Source organism: Rhea americana, unplaced genomic scaffold, assembly GCF_003343005.1.
Source record: "Rhea americana isolate MKP2758 unplaced genomic scaffold, rheAme1 scaffold_21, whole genome shotgun sequence".
In the NCBI taxonomy this organism is placed as follows: Eukaryota; Metazoa; Chordata; class Aves; order Rheiformes; family Rheidae; genus Rhea; species Rhea americana.
The window spans coordinates 2,663,637-2,680,372 of NW_028186258.1; the positions used below are offsets into that span (position 1 = coordinate 2,663,637).

Sequence of the window (16,736 nt, forward strand, 5' to 3'; positions counted from 1 at the left end):
CTTCCCCGGCCCCGGCCCGCAGCTCTCCGCGCCCGCGGGCCGCCGCGCAGCCGGCGCTCGCAGCCTGCCCGGGAGCGGGGCCGGGGGCGGCAGCAACTTTCTCTCTTGGGGGTTCTGCGAATTCGCTCCAGAGTCAGCCCCCCGCGAGCGCCGGGCCGTGGCAGAGCTCCGGCGCTTAGCTGAGGACGCGCTTGCTGCTCCCCTGGCCCCTCGGGAGCAGCCTCGCCGCCCTCGGGCTCCACAGCGGCGGCCCCGACGCGGGGTGCCGCTCCCTCCGGAGCGGCGCCGGCGGAGTGAGTGGCTGAGCGTGGCTGCGGCTCTTCGGGCTCTGTGTCTGTGAAAGCGCTCCGTACCGCTGCTGCTAAAGAGGAACGGGCTCGGGGTGGCCACAGGCGTGAGGGGATTGCGGTGACCTAAGTTAGCGTGTGGAGCCGTCAGCCTTGCGGAAGGGCTGCCTGCCGCAGGCACTGGGATCCTACCCGGGAAAGTTTGGAGGTTGCTGCTCTAGTGTGCTCTGATGGCTAAGCCTGTAAACGTGCATCGTTGCAATACAGCGACCCGGCGCAGGATTTCCCCGGAGTGCCTGGTCGGAGCATGCTGTTGCTTCTCCCTGTTCCGTGTATGCAGACACTTTACATCATAGGAGGTCACGGGGATTTGAGCGTGTGTGGTTCACTTGGAACTGCCCGCTAATAAATCACAATTTGTGTGTGTTGACTTGATGTCTGGGTTGTGTTCTCTTAGAACATACTGCTTTTACTCAGAAAAGAGTTTTCCAAGAAGAGAATAGCGGGAATGAAAAGGAATGTGTGAAGACAGACCACTTAGGAAATGCTAGAAAGCCATGAAAGTACAACACAAGCAAAGGGCTGTGAGGACTTAGCTGAGCTGCATCTTTACGTGACTAATTATCGATCAAAATCTGTCTCTACATCACTTTCTAAAAAGGACTTAGGTGTCTAAGCACCTTCCTTCCTTTCCTTGTTCTGTCTCAGATTTGATTTCCAAGCACTCTGCACACTCTGTTACAACAGTTGGTGGATAAGCTTGCTCAAACAAGTATTTTCACCTCCTATTGCTATTACAAACACTTACAGAACAGGAACAAGCACAAACAGATCAACGCTGTGTGCTAGTTATTGAGTGCAGAGGTCTTTTGCTGTGTTGTGTCTGTTGTACACTGTCCTCGTGATACTTCTTATTCTATGGCTTTTCAAGCCAGGATTTGTAGGAAGTAACGGTAATTCAGAAAAGGATTTTGATTGATAAAAGTTTATTTCCAGCCTAAATGATGATGAGTTCTAATTGTGTTTAGCAAAACATGTACAATAATATACTTTCAGCCTTGCGAGGAATAGTCGTGCAAATATTGTTAATTCCAGCTGTTGGCTGAAACATGGTAGTCTGGGTTAGTGGATGAATGCGTTTTTTTATCCAAGTCTGTGAAGGAAGATGTCATGCATATGTTACAGGGATCTCCAGATTTTTTTTATTATTTGTGTACATATTACATCCTTACACCTCAGCATTAAATATCGCTAGGGAATAAATAGAAATTGATTGAAAAGAGCTAAGCACTGTTTCTTAAGCAAGCAGACAGAAGAACCTCCCTCATTTTTGAGGAATGTTATCCACCTGAATGTGGAAACCATCCCTTTATCACTTGCTGCAGGAGCGGGGCCATGGATTATTAGATCAGTGCTGCGCTTTTCCTTTAGATCTCAAGGCTGTCTGGGATCATTCTGAGTAAGTCTGTGTAATGATTCCTGTATCGAGCCCGGCAGTGTGAGATGTGTTGTGTTCCTGTGATAAGAGACTCTGGTGGCTGCTTCCCGGTACTGCTATGCAAGTCACTGTGGTTTCATGCAGTGCTTGGAGACGTGGTCCTTTGTCCCTGGAGAGCCTCCTCTGCGGTGATATGAACTTGTTTGTCAGAACCTCTCTTCGGGTTCCCGTCATCTCATTCCATGTATCTTTTGGATGAGGAGAGAGTTTTGGTGGAAAGAGTCTTTTTTTCTTGTTATCCTTTATCTTGTTATCCTGTACCAATGGCCTCTGATATTAAGTATGAGATGGTAAGGCAGTGATGAATAATGGGCAAACTAAGTTCTTAATAAACATAGACCAGTTCTGTTTGTTTGGGCTTGTTTACTTTGAGAACAACTTTCTGCTTAATCATGTTAAAAATGGTACTTAGTAACTTGATGAAATAGGTATGTGCCCACATGGCCAACAGAGTGGGCTTGGTGCCCCAAGAGGCCTGGAGCTCGTTTTCAGTAGCCGGTGGTACTTTGTGTGTTAACAGGAGTGTATGCGATTATCAGGTTTTACGAGAGGGATTTTAAGTGATGACCATGAAGATGACAGTGCTGTCGCCTTGGAATGATTTGCTCTGCAAATACACTGTTCTGTAAGAAAACATGGGTAGAGGTTTCTTTCTGAAATATGTTCACAGACACTGGGGTTCCTCTCTCTGCTGCTTTTAGCACTGTAGCATTTAAGTACCCTTGAAGAGGAGAAGGGACCAAGGTGAAAGGCAGTTAAGTGGTCGATGCATGCAGACTAATGGTGTTCAGCCTTGCAACTCAGATCAAGAACTTGATAAAACGTGAACTAGTTTTAATAATCTTCTTCTCATAGCGGATCAACTTAGACTCTTTCCTCATATTTTGTCAAAAAAAAAAATCTGAATATTTTTGGAAGCCGGATAACATGTTAGTGTCTATTTTAAAGTTGTTTAGAGGAAAAATAGTGTTCCTTTCAACAGGAAAAATTATATTCCAATTTAAACAATTCTTTGCTTTCGCATTCAAACAAACTATAATACTTTTCTGTTAAAAGATCAGAGTTGAAACAAAACACTTCAGAATTACCACATGAAAATGTTTTCGTTTAGCTAAATCAACCTTAAAAAAAATGATTGCTTTAGCTTGGATTTTTTTTTTTTTTTTTTTTTTTTAGTTTATCAAAAGTTTTAATATTTCAACTCTTCACCCTGATGCAGAACGGGGAATTTTGTTGGAAATGTCGAAGGGTTGGGTTTTCTGTGTTTGTGCAGAGGCAAGATCGTTTCCTGCTGAGCCTATTTTAGAAGTAAGAAACTAAAGGAAATGCTGTAGGGCACTTTAGAAATTTATAAAAGCCCCTGGCTTCCAGCTCCTGCTTTACCTGTTGAATGTGCTGTCAGCAAATTGTTAGCACGAATCTCAGATGTTTATATGCACATATATATACATATAAAATATATACTATGCACATATGTATACGTGTGTGTGTGTGCAACTGGAACATGATTTTTCAAAACACGGTGTGAGTAAGGTAAAAACCTGAATGTTTGGAAATACACAGTTCACTTCACTTGTGAATTAGGAACTAATTATTAATATCTCTTAGCAGCATATCAGTGCTAATTGTCTTCTGGGGAAAGATGAGGTGATAGCATGTACCGGTACAATGCAGTCCCTGGCTATGTTACTTGCTATTGCCTGCAATTATCTACTGTTTTATCGCGTCGTCTATCTACTACTGGAAGAGTGAGCCAGGTGACGTGATCCACAGGCAGTATACTTAAGAAGTGGACGCTACTGTGACGTTGTCTGTGTCTTCTACTGTAGTAAAACAGCTTCCCCAAAGGTGACTAGACCCTCTGCTGGGAGGATCTTCGCGGCAGAACCGCGTTCTGGCCAAGCAGCTGAAGAGCCCAGAAGCCCCAGTTGCCTTTGTCTTTCTGGGGCTCAGGTGTCCTGGGCGAGAAGAGGCTGTAGTGAGAATAAAACATGAAGCAGGCAGCAGTACTCGAGTACTGTGATGATGGGTCAGATAAACACCTTAGAAGGACTGTAAGAGTCTCAAGAGGCTTAAGCAGCAGTTTCGGGTTTTTTATCAGCATAAATAGGAAGTGGGACAACAAATGATACAGTGCTTTGAATGAGAGACTGTGGCTTTTAGTCATTTACAGATGAGATCCAGGCTTGCTCCTTTTGATCTTATTTAGCCCACAGCGCTCGATTTCTTCAGCTGCCCTGTGTCTAGGGATGTTGACAAATGTCCCCTTTTTCCATTGCATTTGGAGTGCTGATCCATTTTTCATCCAGGGGCTCTTGAGTAATTTAGCAAGAAGTTGCAGCAACTTGCAGAAGGAGCAACACCTACGTCTTGTCTTCAGCGTAGCCTCATATATAAAAACACACACAAGTAACCTTTTAACCTTTAGATCTGCTAATAGTCCCTCACTTTGAGTTATTCTGTGAAATTTTGGTCGAGTTGAAATAGAGGTCATGCTGCTCTCCAGAAATGCAGCTTCCTGCTTTATTGGCCCAAAGTGCCACCCTTCTCCCCTCTGTATAATTTTCCATCTTGGTTTCTCATGTATCATGCTTGAATCTTACTTTCAGTTCAAGGTAGCTGTGGGAAGGAAGAAAAGCTTATGTCAATGAAGATAACAGTGTACTTCTTGTAATGCCTATACAAGGTTATCTAAAAAAAAAATAGGTATTTTGGCTTTAAATTAATAATGAAGTATAAAATTTAAATTATTTTGTTACATTTTGAACTAAACTAGTTCCAGCAGAGGAAGAATGAAGAGCAAGGTGGGAGCAGGTCATTTTAAAGTAGAGATTTAGCAGCCGGGCAGTGTTGTCCAGACTGGCCGTTCTTTGTATATTAGATTCCCTTTTCACTGATAAACACAGAATGCTCCATATTCGTAGATACTTACAGATGATACAGATTTCCACATAATCTCTTTTAACTGCATCCACTTTCAGATAACCAATTCCCACTTCTATAAAGCTCTTCACAACTGTAGCTCGGGCGTCAGTGTCCTGTCTTGCGTTAGATGGCAGGTCCAAATAGGTAACTATAATGATGTCCTCAGACGTCAGGTCTATAAAGCTATGCTCTCTTAAAGGGTAGCTGTGTTGGCAACATCCTGGTCTTAAGAGCAGTAAGTACTCAAGCGCAAATCCTCCAAGGTTATTAAGATTCTTGAATTGAATTAAATGGAAGTGATTACTAATGGAGACGGGCCTCAGATCCTGTGATGTCAAGAGCAGCATAAATATTTATCGTTAGATCTGGAGTAACCAGGGCCTGTTGTCATTCATCTGCGTATGAACAGCGCAGACTCTGTGTTTTTAAATCTGCCTGGGAAAAACAAAGTCTGGATTTGAGACTTGTGAGCAAACTTATCTCAGTGAAAGCTGCTAGTATCAAGGATTTATGGAGTCCTTCCATGAAAGAGTGGATTAATGAAACTTGTGGAAATGACATTCATTTCGGGAGAATATGTGGATCCTACCACCAGCAGCTGATGGCAGCATGGTTGTGTCCCTCTCGAAATTCCAGGTAGCAGGAAAAAAGATTTGTAGAAAAAGCAGGCCAAGAGGAGGAGAATTGTTCTTTTTTTCACAAGCGCACTGCTGCTTTGCGGGAGATGCTTCACAGAGGCTTTTGCCTCGGAGACCATATAGGTGAACACGGACATGAAAGCTGGCTTGTCCCTCTTTTCCGTGTGCTTTATTGGGGAAGAGATAGTAACCCTGAGGTTACCTTCAGGTGGAGCAGATGGCATGGGAGCCTCTTGTAGGGAAGCGAGATCCCACACCTACCTTGCCTTAACTGAGGTTTAAAATTCTCCAGGGAGACTCTTTTCCATAGCAAAACTCAAGGTCAAACATGTTCTTCAGCTTTCAACATGACTGTCTCGCTGGTCAAAGCGCTGACTTTTCAGCTTAAGTGGCACAGCTAGTGGGTGTAAAAGCTGAAGTATCTGGGACATAGAAATTCTTTCAACAGTGCCTCCCGCATGAAACAAAATTTGAAAGCAGATAGGAGTCATTTGAGGAGCTCCTTAAGATGGAGCTTATTTAATCACTGCAGGTAAGAATATAAAGCGTTTCAGGGTGAGCCTAAACTACGTGGTAGGCAACTACCACTGGGGAAATAGCCATTTCCTTTTCATGTACTTTAATTTACAATATATTAAAATGAAGAGATTCTTACTGGTTAAAATGTAATTTAAGAAAAAATTCATTTGAGAAACATGGTAAATGAGGTCTCTGGGTGTTTTTTTTTTTTCTTTTTTTTCCCCCAGTAAACTGAAGTTCCGTTTGTCTCCTGGTAACTGCTGTGGTTGTGATGGGCCTTTACTCAGTCGCGTGTTCTCTGATTGAGCTAAAGGACAAGCCAGCAGGCAAGCAGCCAGAGATCTTCCAAGGACCATATTTGTTGTAGAGCTGATAAAGCCCTGATTCAGTGCTGGGCCTGTGCGGGCTGCCACCTGTCCCCACGCTGAGCTTGCGGCAGCGTGGGGGCCAAAGTCGACATAATAAAACTTGTCACCTTTACCATAATGTCACGTACTGCTGTCATAAAGTTTCAGAACAGAATAAAAACCGGAGGAGGGGTAGAAGAAGAAAAATTATTTCAGAAGGGATGATTCAAATATAAAAGTTGTTTTGTTTCAGATATAAAGCTTTTTTTTTCCTCTTTCCAAATTTTCGAGAATGCCAAAATACCTCTGACATTTGTGCAGTTTAAAAAATGCTTAATTCTCATTCCTTGCTTACTGTATCTCCATTCCCCGCCCCACAGTTGTATGAGTTAAACCCTAGAATCTCTCCAACCTCTCGCACACCTTTTTTCCCTTTTTTATTTCCCATTCCTATTGTGTTCATTTACTACTGAAAGAAATATCAAGTGGAAAATCGTGGCTCGCAGTAATCTTCATGTGTAGCATTACTGTTCTGGGTCTGTTTTTTTCCCTGTTTTTTCCTCCTGCGATGGTATGGAATCRGTCCCTCTTGTTTATGTGTCGGTGAGCTGCAAAAGTTCTCTTTTCCATATCTACGTCTCTTTGTGGTGAAGTGTGAAAGTGCTGCCTCATTTGGATATTTCAAGCATCATTATTTTAAGCATTTTTGTAACTGGGCCTTTGCTTTCTCATAGAAATTCAGTTGTGATGGCCCTCTGCTCTGTAAACGAGCACGAGCTGAGCAGATCCAGTTGCAGGGTGTGTTTACAGCTCGTAGTGAAATGTGATTCTTTTAGAAATGTGGGGTTTGTGGGGGTTGAAAATCAAGTTTTCAGCTTTCCGTTCACATTGCYTAGTTGGTGTTGTACAAGCTGTGCATGCAGTTTGCTTGGGGAGAAACAATGTGCCTGCGCTTCCAGAAGCGCTCTGCCTTTGCTCTGTTTTCTGTGATAAGCATATTGCTTTCACAGGCACTCCATCCCATCTGCTTTTTAAAAAATCTCTGAAGTTTTTTGGCTTCCCAACAGTGCAGGCCAACCTTTTGCTTTAGAAGAGGCGAAAGGAAGAGAGAATAATTGAAAGCATAAGGGAGGGCATAGGAGCCGACGTTTCTTGATTGTGATACCCGTAGTGGTGCTTTGCAAGCTGCTCTTCTCTCTGAAACTACTTTTGTGGATTAGGGCCAGCCTGTGGAGTTTCATCTTCTTTCTGAACAAAAAAAAAAAATGACTGAAATAAGTGGGTTGAAGACAGGTGGGTGAGGTTTGAGCAAAGAGCCCTGAGAACATAGCTAGAGTGTAATGCTCGTCTGCGTTAAGGTGAGCTTGGGGCAATTCTGTGGGTGATAAACCAGGCATAGTCTTGGCATTAATGGTTGCTGAACCCAGAGCCTGTCCTCTTGCCCTGACCTTCTGCTGGATGCGATGGCTCACAGGACTCAGCACTCCTTGAATAACTGCCACTGATCCTGTTTCATTTTTCTCTTAATCCTGCTTTTGATTTGCAAGTGTTATTGTCTCTAGTTTTGCTGTGCCTTCTCCTCTGCAAGTCAATAAATGTCCTTCTATCCCAATGAGAAGATACACTGCTATTAGAACAGTCAAAGTAGTTGGACTTTATTTTTCCTTTAGGTACATGTTTTCTTACATGCAGATGTTTTGTTTTGTGAATTGCTATTTCACTATGTGTTCTTTTTGCTGCTTTTCTGATAGCCCAAGTTCCCAGGATCGTGTGATTCTGGCAGAATGAGAACTTAATTTTTTCCATCCTGCGTCCTTTTTGCTCATGGTGGCAGGGAGGCTCTGAGCTTGTAATCTTAAAATTTAAGAGCTAGAAGGAAAGGAAAGAGTGAGAAACTTACTGTTTTATATAACACCAGTCTCTAAACTCATACCTTGATGTTTTTTTGGAGATCTGGTCCACAGCTGTCAAGTTCATTGTGTCATCAGCACCATTTGTACCATGGAAATTCAACTCAAGCAAAAACCTGTGACTGATTACTCCAAAACCATAAGCTATCTTCTATAGGCCATGAAGTCATGCAAGGTCTTTTTGATCCATTAAAATGAACTACTAAAGATGCTTTTAATGTTGGAGAAGAAAGTTCAGTGCCCTACATGGTGTCCTTCACTGATGTAGATAATCATTGAGGTGGATTTTGTAAACAGAAAAATACATTTTCTTGTAATCATTTGTGTGGGTCATGCAGTGATATAAACACTCATGTTCTTTCAGCCCCACCTTTTTCTAAGGAATATTGCTATGATGTTGCAGTAGACAGTGTCATTGTCTCTTGCCCTCCTTAAAAAAAAAAAAAGAAAAAAGTGAAATTGGGTGAAGGAATAGAGTTGTGCAACTGTTGCTGTGGGTTAATGAAGCATCTTACTCCTTCTGTGTGTAAGGGTGAAATTGTTCCTCTGGAAACACAAATGAATGATCTTGCTCTGGAAGGGCTACTGGAAGTTAGCAGCCTTCTGGAGCACTTGAGCAGAGCTTAATCTTTTTTTTTTTTTTTTTTTTAACTTTTAAAAATGATTACTAGAGTTTGTGCTGAAGAGTTTGTTGTGCTGGAGAGGCAGAGAAGGAGGATTTGCAAAACAACTGAGAGAAAACCATCATCATTTTGTTGCCAGGCTGTGCAGTGAAATTTATTGTCAAGATATCTCCCAGCTCTAGAAACAGAAGAAGGGTGGGAAGACTTCTCCTCAGTGTATAAATTCTCACAGTCAAGTTCTTTCACAAGAGAGGCTGTTTCCTTGTGTATATACTGCGGGGAGGAGTTGCTGCTTTCATTTATTCACTTCCCCTGGCTTTTACTCTTCCTGTGGACTTCCCCTGTCTGCTTTCCAGTTTCTTTTAATCTCATATAACCTGTCAGCTGGTGATAATGGGCAGAGAATTAATGGTACRGTATATATTAACTTTGGCTACTGGGTGAACGGCACTTGCGCAGTGGCCTTCACATCCCTGGCAGATAAAGAATGAATTTGTATTTCCTTTGACTTTCACAATTCTTTACACTACTGTATTCTTAGAAACAGATATTAAGGCATCCATTCAATGAAGATATTGCCCAAGACTGTAGAAGATATTACTAGCCCTCCCCAGGGTTTGGAAGCCCCTTTTCTAGGCTGTACAAGGGAGCAGTTTTGCAGTATCGGCTGTATGCCAAGTGAAAACAGCGTGAGGCACTTTTATTCTGAACTTTTGGAGGAGATGAGGGTTTGGTTAAGATTAAAATCAAAACCAGGACCACAACTGATCTTTCCCAGAGGGGTCTCTTAACATCATCCTTGGGATTTGGGAAAGGGATAGATAGGAATTTCCCTGCTACTGTTTTGCAGCCTGGCTTTGGGTTTGTTTGTTCCTGYTTCTCTGAAGATGTAAGGGATGATGTGCAAGAAACTCGAGTTACATTGTGTTGTCCTCGTTTCCTTTATGGGCATCATCAGTTTTAAGCATGGCTTTTTCAAAGCAGTTTTCTTTTCCACAGGGGAAAGTGTGACATAAAGTCACATCTGTTGAATACCTCCCCTTAAATTAAGGTCATGCATTTAAATCTGGTCGTCTAAGCRTAAGTCCTACTGCACCCGATGGGTCCCTGCTAGGAGGGCTGTCTTTATCCAAGGATTGTGACTAGAAAGATGGGTATGATTCAAAACTGCTGCAAGGGGCAATGTCAACAATGCTCTGAAATGGTCAGCAGAAATCCCCACTAATCCATAGGCTTCAGTCTCCAGGGGATCCTTGTTCTGCTRTGAAGCTGTAACAAACACTTCTTGTCTCTTTTCCCATGGATGTTTTCATTGCATTTGGGTACTATTCCAAGGTTGAGTAAATCTTGCAGCAGCCTCCCCCATTGCCTGGGTCGCTGCACCCAAAGAGATTCTGCTGTTCRTGGATGTTGCCGTGAGCTCTCCTAGCAGTTGGGAGGTGCCAAGAAGCTCAGTGGAGGCCTGGGCTGGGGAGAGGACACAGGGCTTTCTAGCAGGCTCTTGGAGCACCTCTGCAAAAGGCAGCTGTTAATTATCACCCTCTAGACTTCTTTGCTTGCGGGGAAGCAAGCTGTCAGTGATGTGGCAAGCCCAAAGAAAACCCTCAAAGGCAGACCAGCCAAGGTCCATGTGTTCATCCTCAGTCACAATGGGATACAGGAAGCATTTAAACCTGTTCTGCCTGCCAGAACCGAATTCAGAGTTTGGGAAGGCAAAGACAGATCAAGCAGGAGCTTTAGAGATATGAATCAAAGAGCTTGGTAGCCCCCGACTATCGCTTCTTGTGTGTGCTCTCAGGGATGGAATTTCATGCTTTACTGCTGAGTTGAAGGCGATTTAGTAACACTTAACAATGTTGGCTTGGTCCAAAGAGATTGCACTCAGACTTTGCGATGTATCATGACTCAAAATGAGTTATTTAGAATTGGAGCAGATGTTGGAATGTATGTTGTTAATGTGGTGAGCTATAAATGCTGTGAATTGGAACTGCCAGCTCCCTGCAGATAGATCGAGTTCAGTAAAAATGTGATAAGAAACAGCTTTCAGGTTYCCAGATGCAAATTTTGTAGCATAGTTCTTGATACTTGGTGAATGGCACAGAAGCATTGTTCACTGTGGTATCATGGAGAGGTTTTGGGGAGAGAATAGTTTGTATGGCATTACAGTACTAAAAGCCTTAGGCACTGTGCCTTCCAACAGAAGGAGTTTGCTCTCAGAAAACACTGTTGCGTTGAAAAGGGACCTTTTTGGAGGAAGGGATTTGTTCCAGGAAAACTTGTTTATCTGGTCCAGGATGGACCTGGACCTGGGAAGACTACCAAAATAGTCAGGTCTGTTGCCTTGGGTGTGAGATCTGAGTGCAAGTGTCTGCTTCAGTCCGGACCCCGTTTCCCATGCGGCGTGTGAGTGCCAAAGCAGTGGGCTGTTGTTGGTTGTCAAATGGGTGCCGCTTCTTACACTTTTGCATAATTTTGGAAACATTCCACGTTTATTCTCAAGGATAATTCAGCCATGTTTCAAAATGTTTTTGTGCTTTTGGGGACAAAATTTTTGTTTTCTGGCCAGCTGTATTTGTAAGTAAGTTCAAAACGCAAGTCCTTTGCCTTGTTTAAAAAGAGTTAATGAAAACYTTTAAATGGCTTGGCAGCCGCACAGTCTGCGTTTTGGATACAATAGTCAGCTTGTGTTCGGTCTGAAGTGAATGGACATCTGGGGCAGTCTCTAGGTGGCTGTCAGACAGARAGCCATTTCTGAACGTTTTGGTCTTACAATCATAGGAAAAGTTTAAATTTGGAGTGCTTTTTTCCCATAAGTTAAACAGAATACTCTTATTTTGTGCCTAGTTTTTGCTATTTTTCCTCACCTTTTCCTTTCCCAGTGTTTTCTCCAGCAAGCAAAAGGAGCAGGTGTGTAAACAGGCTCAAGATATCTCTAAACCACATGGAAGGTTGAGAAATTGAGTGTTTTGTTGAATAAGTGACAGTAGATAAGTTYCTGCTTTGGAGCTAATGGACTCCACAGCTCCAAATGTCTAGATGGTGTCTCCTGTCCCCAGTAGGGTGGTTGCTGAGGAAGCTGGTCAAGTTGGAGATAYTGAAATGTTTTGATGACTAGCCAAGAGTGGGTGCTCTTTAAATATTATCTTCCTTTCAGCTGCCTGAGACATCCTCATTGGAAGAAAACACAGAAATAGTTTGAAAATGAGATTGGCTTAGTGTTGATCTTGTACTCAAATTGCAGTGTAATTGCCTTAATACCGTTGATTCATGACTGAAGTTGCCCCTACGTATGGAGAAACCAGTTTAAATCAATGGAGATGTTTTTATCCCCTTGTCCAACAGTGCTTGCTAGTGTCATACSTCAAATGGAGGGAGCCTTTTCTCAGCTGGCTGGGTATGAACTCTGTGGCGTTAAAGGCTCAGATACAGCTTATGGGCTTGTGCCACCCTTCACCACTTCCAAAGGTCTCTGCCATCCATGTGTCMTTTGTGCCACAGCAGGGTGACAGGTTTGCTCAGCCAAACCAGATTGCAACTTGCCAAGTCTCTTAGTTTCATTTTACTTCAGAGCAGTGTTGTGTCTTACACAGGCCAGTTCTGTGATGTTTGTCCTTTCTGACAGGTCATRGCTGAGATCAAAAGACTGTAAGTGGATTGTAGCTCCTCAGTTCTCTTAAAAATCAACTGTTATTTTCAGCACCCAGTCTTTTTTTGCATTTGTGAAAATGTGACTAGAAATACTTCTCAAGAATTTCATGTTTAGATGAGTAATCATTAATTTATAAGAGGTGGGGATAATGGTCTGGCATAACTGAAACATACTTCTATTGAGAGCTCACATCCAAAAATAATTAGATTCAAGTAAATGATTCTAGTACAGAGATAAAGTATCTGTGGTTCAGCCATGCCTTAGTTTTATCATGTTTGTTAATAATTGTACAACAAGATAATTTTACATTTCCTGCAAGTAAGTACTTATCTGCCACATTTGAGATGACACATCAGATGGTGACATGTAAGTTTTGAATTTCCAGTAGATGTGATAAAAAAAGGTCCCCTTAACTATAATGAAATTTCTATTTTAGTCTGAATTGTGTAACCATATGTTTGCACATGTTGCAGTCAAATCCTTGTGTAGAAGTTGCATGTGAAAGTCCTGGTGTCCAGGGTCGCAGATGGAAAGCATTGCTTGGAATATTTGCAAGAAAAGCCGTGTTCTTCCGTGCGTGTAAAATGCATTCCTTTAACCTTTGTTTAGAGTAAGGGAGTAATTACAGTTGGGTGCATGTGAGTAAGAAGGTCAAAAATCTTAGTCATAAATGCACTTTTTTTTTTTTCCAGGTCAACAGATGGTTGATCTAAATCTGATTGTTTTCTCCAATGTTTGACATGGTTTCTGGAGGAGTTCTCAAGTCTAGGATTTTGCCTCGAGAGCTTTGTTTAGCAATTGTACTCCAGGCTGGGAATGTCTGAGAAATGCCAGAGTATCACTGGCTGCAGCTCAGCCCTAGCAAAGGCTCAGAAGCAGAAAGGGTTCATCTGCTACAATATTGAGGTCCAGCTCTGAGATATGGGAGGGTAGAAGTCTATTTTAGGTTTTAGGCTTTTGCCCAGTATTTTTTTTAACTATTCTTAGACCTTTTGTGTTAGCAGGTTAACCACAAGTGGTCAGCATAGGTATTTTCGGTAAGCCCTTACTAAGGCTGAGCGATACTTGCTAACTTCAGCTGAACCTGGATATAACTTCTTCAGGCAGATGTTCCAACTGGCAAAGTTGCTGCCTCTCTACTAATAAATACRTGTCTCATCTCTTTTCCAGGATTCTAATATTTCGATATACACTGATAATCCAGACCTGACGCCATGTTTCCAGAATACCATCCTAGCGTGGATCCCCAGCATTTATTTATGGACTGCCTTACCCTTTTATCTTCTCTATCTAAAGCGCTATAAAAGAGGATACATCATACTTTCTATGCTGAGCAGGTTCAAGACGGTAAGATCTTTCTGCAATTCACAAATAATGTGTAGTTTTGAGTTCATGGATGTTAGTTCAATAGCAAAGCAAGTGCTACACTAGGGGTTAAATGAAATTCCCTCTGGTTTCTGAGGAACTGGAGAGCTTGCTTGTAGGGAAGAACAAACGTACATAAAGATTTCTGAAGTACCAAAGGATAGCTCATGTCTCAGGAAATCCATCCTCATTCCGCCAGAACTCGGGTTGATGGGCTTCTTGAACATGCTGTTTTCCTATGATAACAGATAYATGTAGCGGTTGAAAGTGTAATGCAAAGGGTAGGGCAGTATGACTTCCCTACAAATTTTCAAAACAATCCTTTCCCTCTTAGTCTGTAATTTTGGAAACAAAGCTGCTGTTAGGAATTTGAAGGCTAGTAGTTAAATCAAGCAATGTTAGAAAACTCATTTAATACGAAATACGATAATGTGCTGGTTAAGTAGCTTTTAATTGAACACTTTGCATACAGATGAGAAACTGCCTTCTGAGCTCCATTAAACCCAATAAGCCCCATCTATCATTTTTCCTCTCCTTCTTGTGATAAATATAGGTATTGCCAGCTGTTACTTTCCCTCCTCTTTTGTGTCCCCAACACACACACACACACACACGGAGTTTGCATTATGATTTGATACACAAAAGAAGGAAAGGAAAGTAAGAAACAACTGGTGGAGAGAGATTAAGACTTGTGGAAAGCCAGTGCAATGTCAATGATACTGTTATTTTTATGAGTGAGATTGCCACCATTTTTTTGMAATACTTGAGACTGGCAAGGTGCAAAAGACCATACAACCACTCCTCTGCCCTTCAAACAGCAGCTTCCTGTAGGACTGCTTTGAAAATGGTCAGATTTTGGTTTTAATCCTGACAGTTTTATGATTCTTTTTACCCATCTCCTTGTTCCAAAGATACTGAKGGGTCATACTTCTCAAGCTTTTCTTCTGCAACCACAAAGACTGGGAACATTAAAAGGGATTTTAAACCTGCTGGAATTCTCATGTATTTGAGATGACTTGTGATGCAAAGAAAACCAGATGATGTCAGGAAACTTGCAGTAAATTTTTCTTGATCTGTAAGCACACCTTTCTGGCTCAAGAAAGGAGTTTATTGTTTTGCAGAAGGARATCTAGCCCTCTTTCAAGCCTATGCCACCCTTAGTTAAGCTTTGGACCACTTAAATCTGCAAAACATAGACTATAAGCTAGCTCTAGTGAGACTTCCATCTCTTTGTAAAAGTGAGCACAGGAAGGTATTTTTTCCAAACCATTCTACTCACCTAATAGCTGTGAGGTTTCATCCCTGTCTTGTCCCTAAGAGATAGTTGGCTCTGGTGTCTAAAAGGATACAGCTGAAGAAAGCAAACAAATCACTTGCTACAGGCCATGAGAGAACTGGCGTTATCCTGGAGCAAAATTCCAGGCTTTCACTTCAGAGCATGTCTATCTTTAATCTAGATGCCATCTGTGTTTCAAATTAAAACTCAATAGCATGGAAAAAATGATAGATTGGTCTTTCTCTTGGTTGTGTTTGCAACTCCTTTGCAAAGCGGTCGAGACTTGATCGTTGGTTTGAGTGCAGTGGAATAGTTCCACTAGCCCAAATTCAGACTAATGTAGCAGTGTTGTTCTATTTACACAACTTTGTCTGACTGGAAATCTGTGAATTATAACTGTTTCGCTAGCTCTGGTTGCCCTGGAGATGAGTCACCAAATGCTCTTTCTGTGTAACTCCATTCTCAGGTGTTGGGTGTCCTGCTGTGGGCTGTGAGCTGGGCAGATCTCTTCTACTCTTTCCATGAGGTCCTGCAAAGCAGAGCCGTGCCACCAGTCTACTTCATAACTCCCCTGATGGTTGGCATCACAGTGGTTAGTAGCTGTTTCTGTTTATTATGATTAATAGGAATAGCTCTTACTTACATGGGTAAAGGGGGAAACCCACTTCTCTTGTACTCGCTGCCTTATCCTGTACTCYTTTAACTGAATGGTTTGTACTTGGAGAACTGAAACAGATTTTGCTTACTGAAGAGATCTCAATTAAAAATATGTCTCTCATGTAGCTTCAGTTATGTAGGTTTTAAATTTTTAGGGGTTGTTCTGCCTTCCAACTTACTACCATCCATTTCTCCAGGCTTGTGACCCAGGTGTGGAGAGAATTTGGGTATGGCTTTGCCTAAGCTGGGAGATAGGGTAGAGCACAGCTTGTGCATTGTTTGGTGTTGCACGGGACTTTGTCAAACGGCATCTCTTGTCTAGCTGTTGTTCCTCTGTAAAGCAGAAACAAAATTTGCTTTGCCGAAGATGCCAAACAGGCTCAGGGCTGTTGTATGAAAAATTAAATATTAAAACTTGCCCATTGAGCTTTTAATTCTCTATGTAAGAGTTGTATTTTTTATGCTGTTTTCTAGACAAGTTGTAATTGTCCATCTGGACAAGAGAACCATCACGTGCTAAAGTCGTTTAAAATGCTTGTAGCTAATATGTCCTGGGAACAAAGTCTGATTTAAAAATGAGTTTCCAAAGCAGATGCTCTGAAAACAGTAAAAACAAATTACCTGGTAAAGCTGTTCCCTGCCTCTCTTAGACAGGAAGTTTTACCATTAGCTTTTGTGAAGGTATGATGGGGCCTTATTTCAAGGTGCTCCTGCTATCAGTGATGACKGTAGCAGCTGCCGATGGAAAGCACRAGTAAGGGGGGCAGCGAGATGGAACTGTGTACATGTGTTCCTGTATTTACTCTCTGCAGCTCTTAGCTACCTTACTTATTCAGTACGAAAGGCTGAGAGGAGTGCAGTCCTCTGGAGTGCTCATTATCTTCTGGTTTTTGTCTGTGCTCTGCGCCGTGGGGCCTCTCCGGTCCAAGATCATGACTACCGCAACACAGGTAACCTCCCCTCCCTGTTAGTGTTTGGAGAGCAGGAAATGTAGCATTAACACGACTCTGAAGGGACTGAATCACCCAGTTTGGGGCCAGGT

The 16,736-nt window shown here is 42.3% G+C and overlaps 1 protein-coding gene across 1 annotated transcript in view; it reads left to right on the forward strand.

Annotated features, from left to right (window-relative positions):
- Positions 1-13,551: 13,551 nt before the first annotated feature.
- ABCC3 (ATP binding cassette subfamily C member 3) overlaps positions 13,552-16,736 on the forward strand; it is a gene marked incomplete at its 5' end in the record, with an annotated part of 34,501 nt that continues 31,316 nt past the window's right edge. Inside the window, 3 exons of the mRNA XM_085304782.1 lie at positions 13,552-13,743; positions 15,504-15,629; positions 16,507-16,644. Coding sequence (XP_085160908.1) covers positions 13,552-13,743; positions 15,504-15,629; positions 16,507-16,644 — 456 coding nt within the window. The remainder of the gene's footprint in view (positions 13,744-15,503; positions 15,630-16,506; positions 16,645-16,736) is intronic.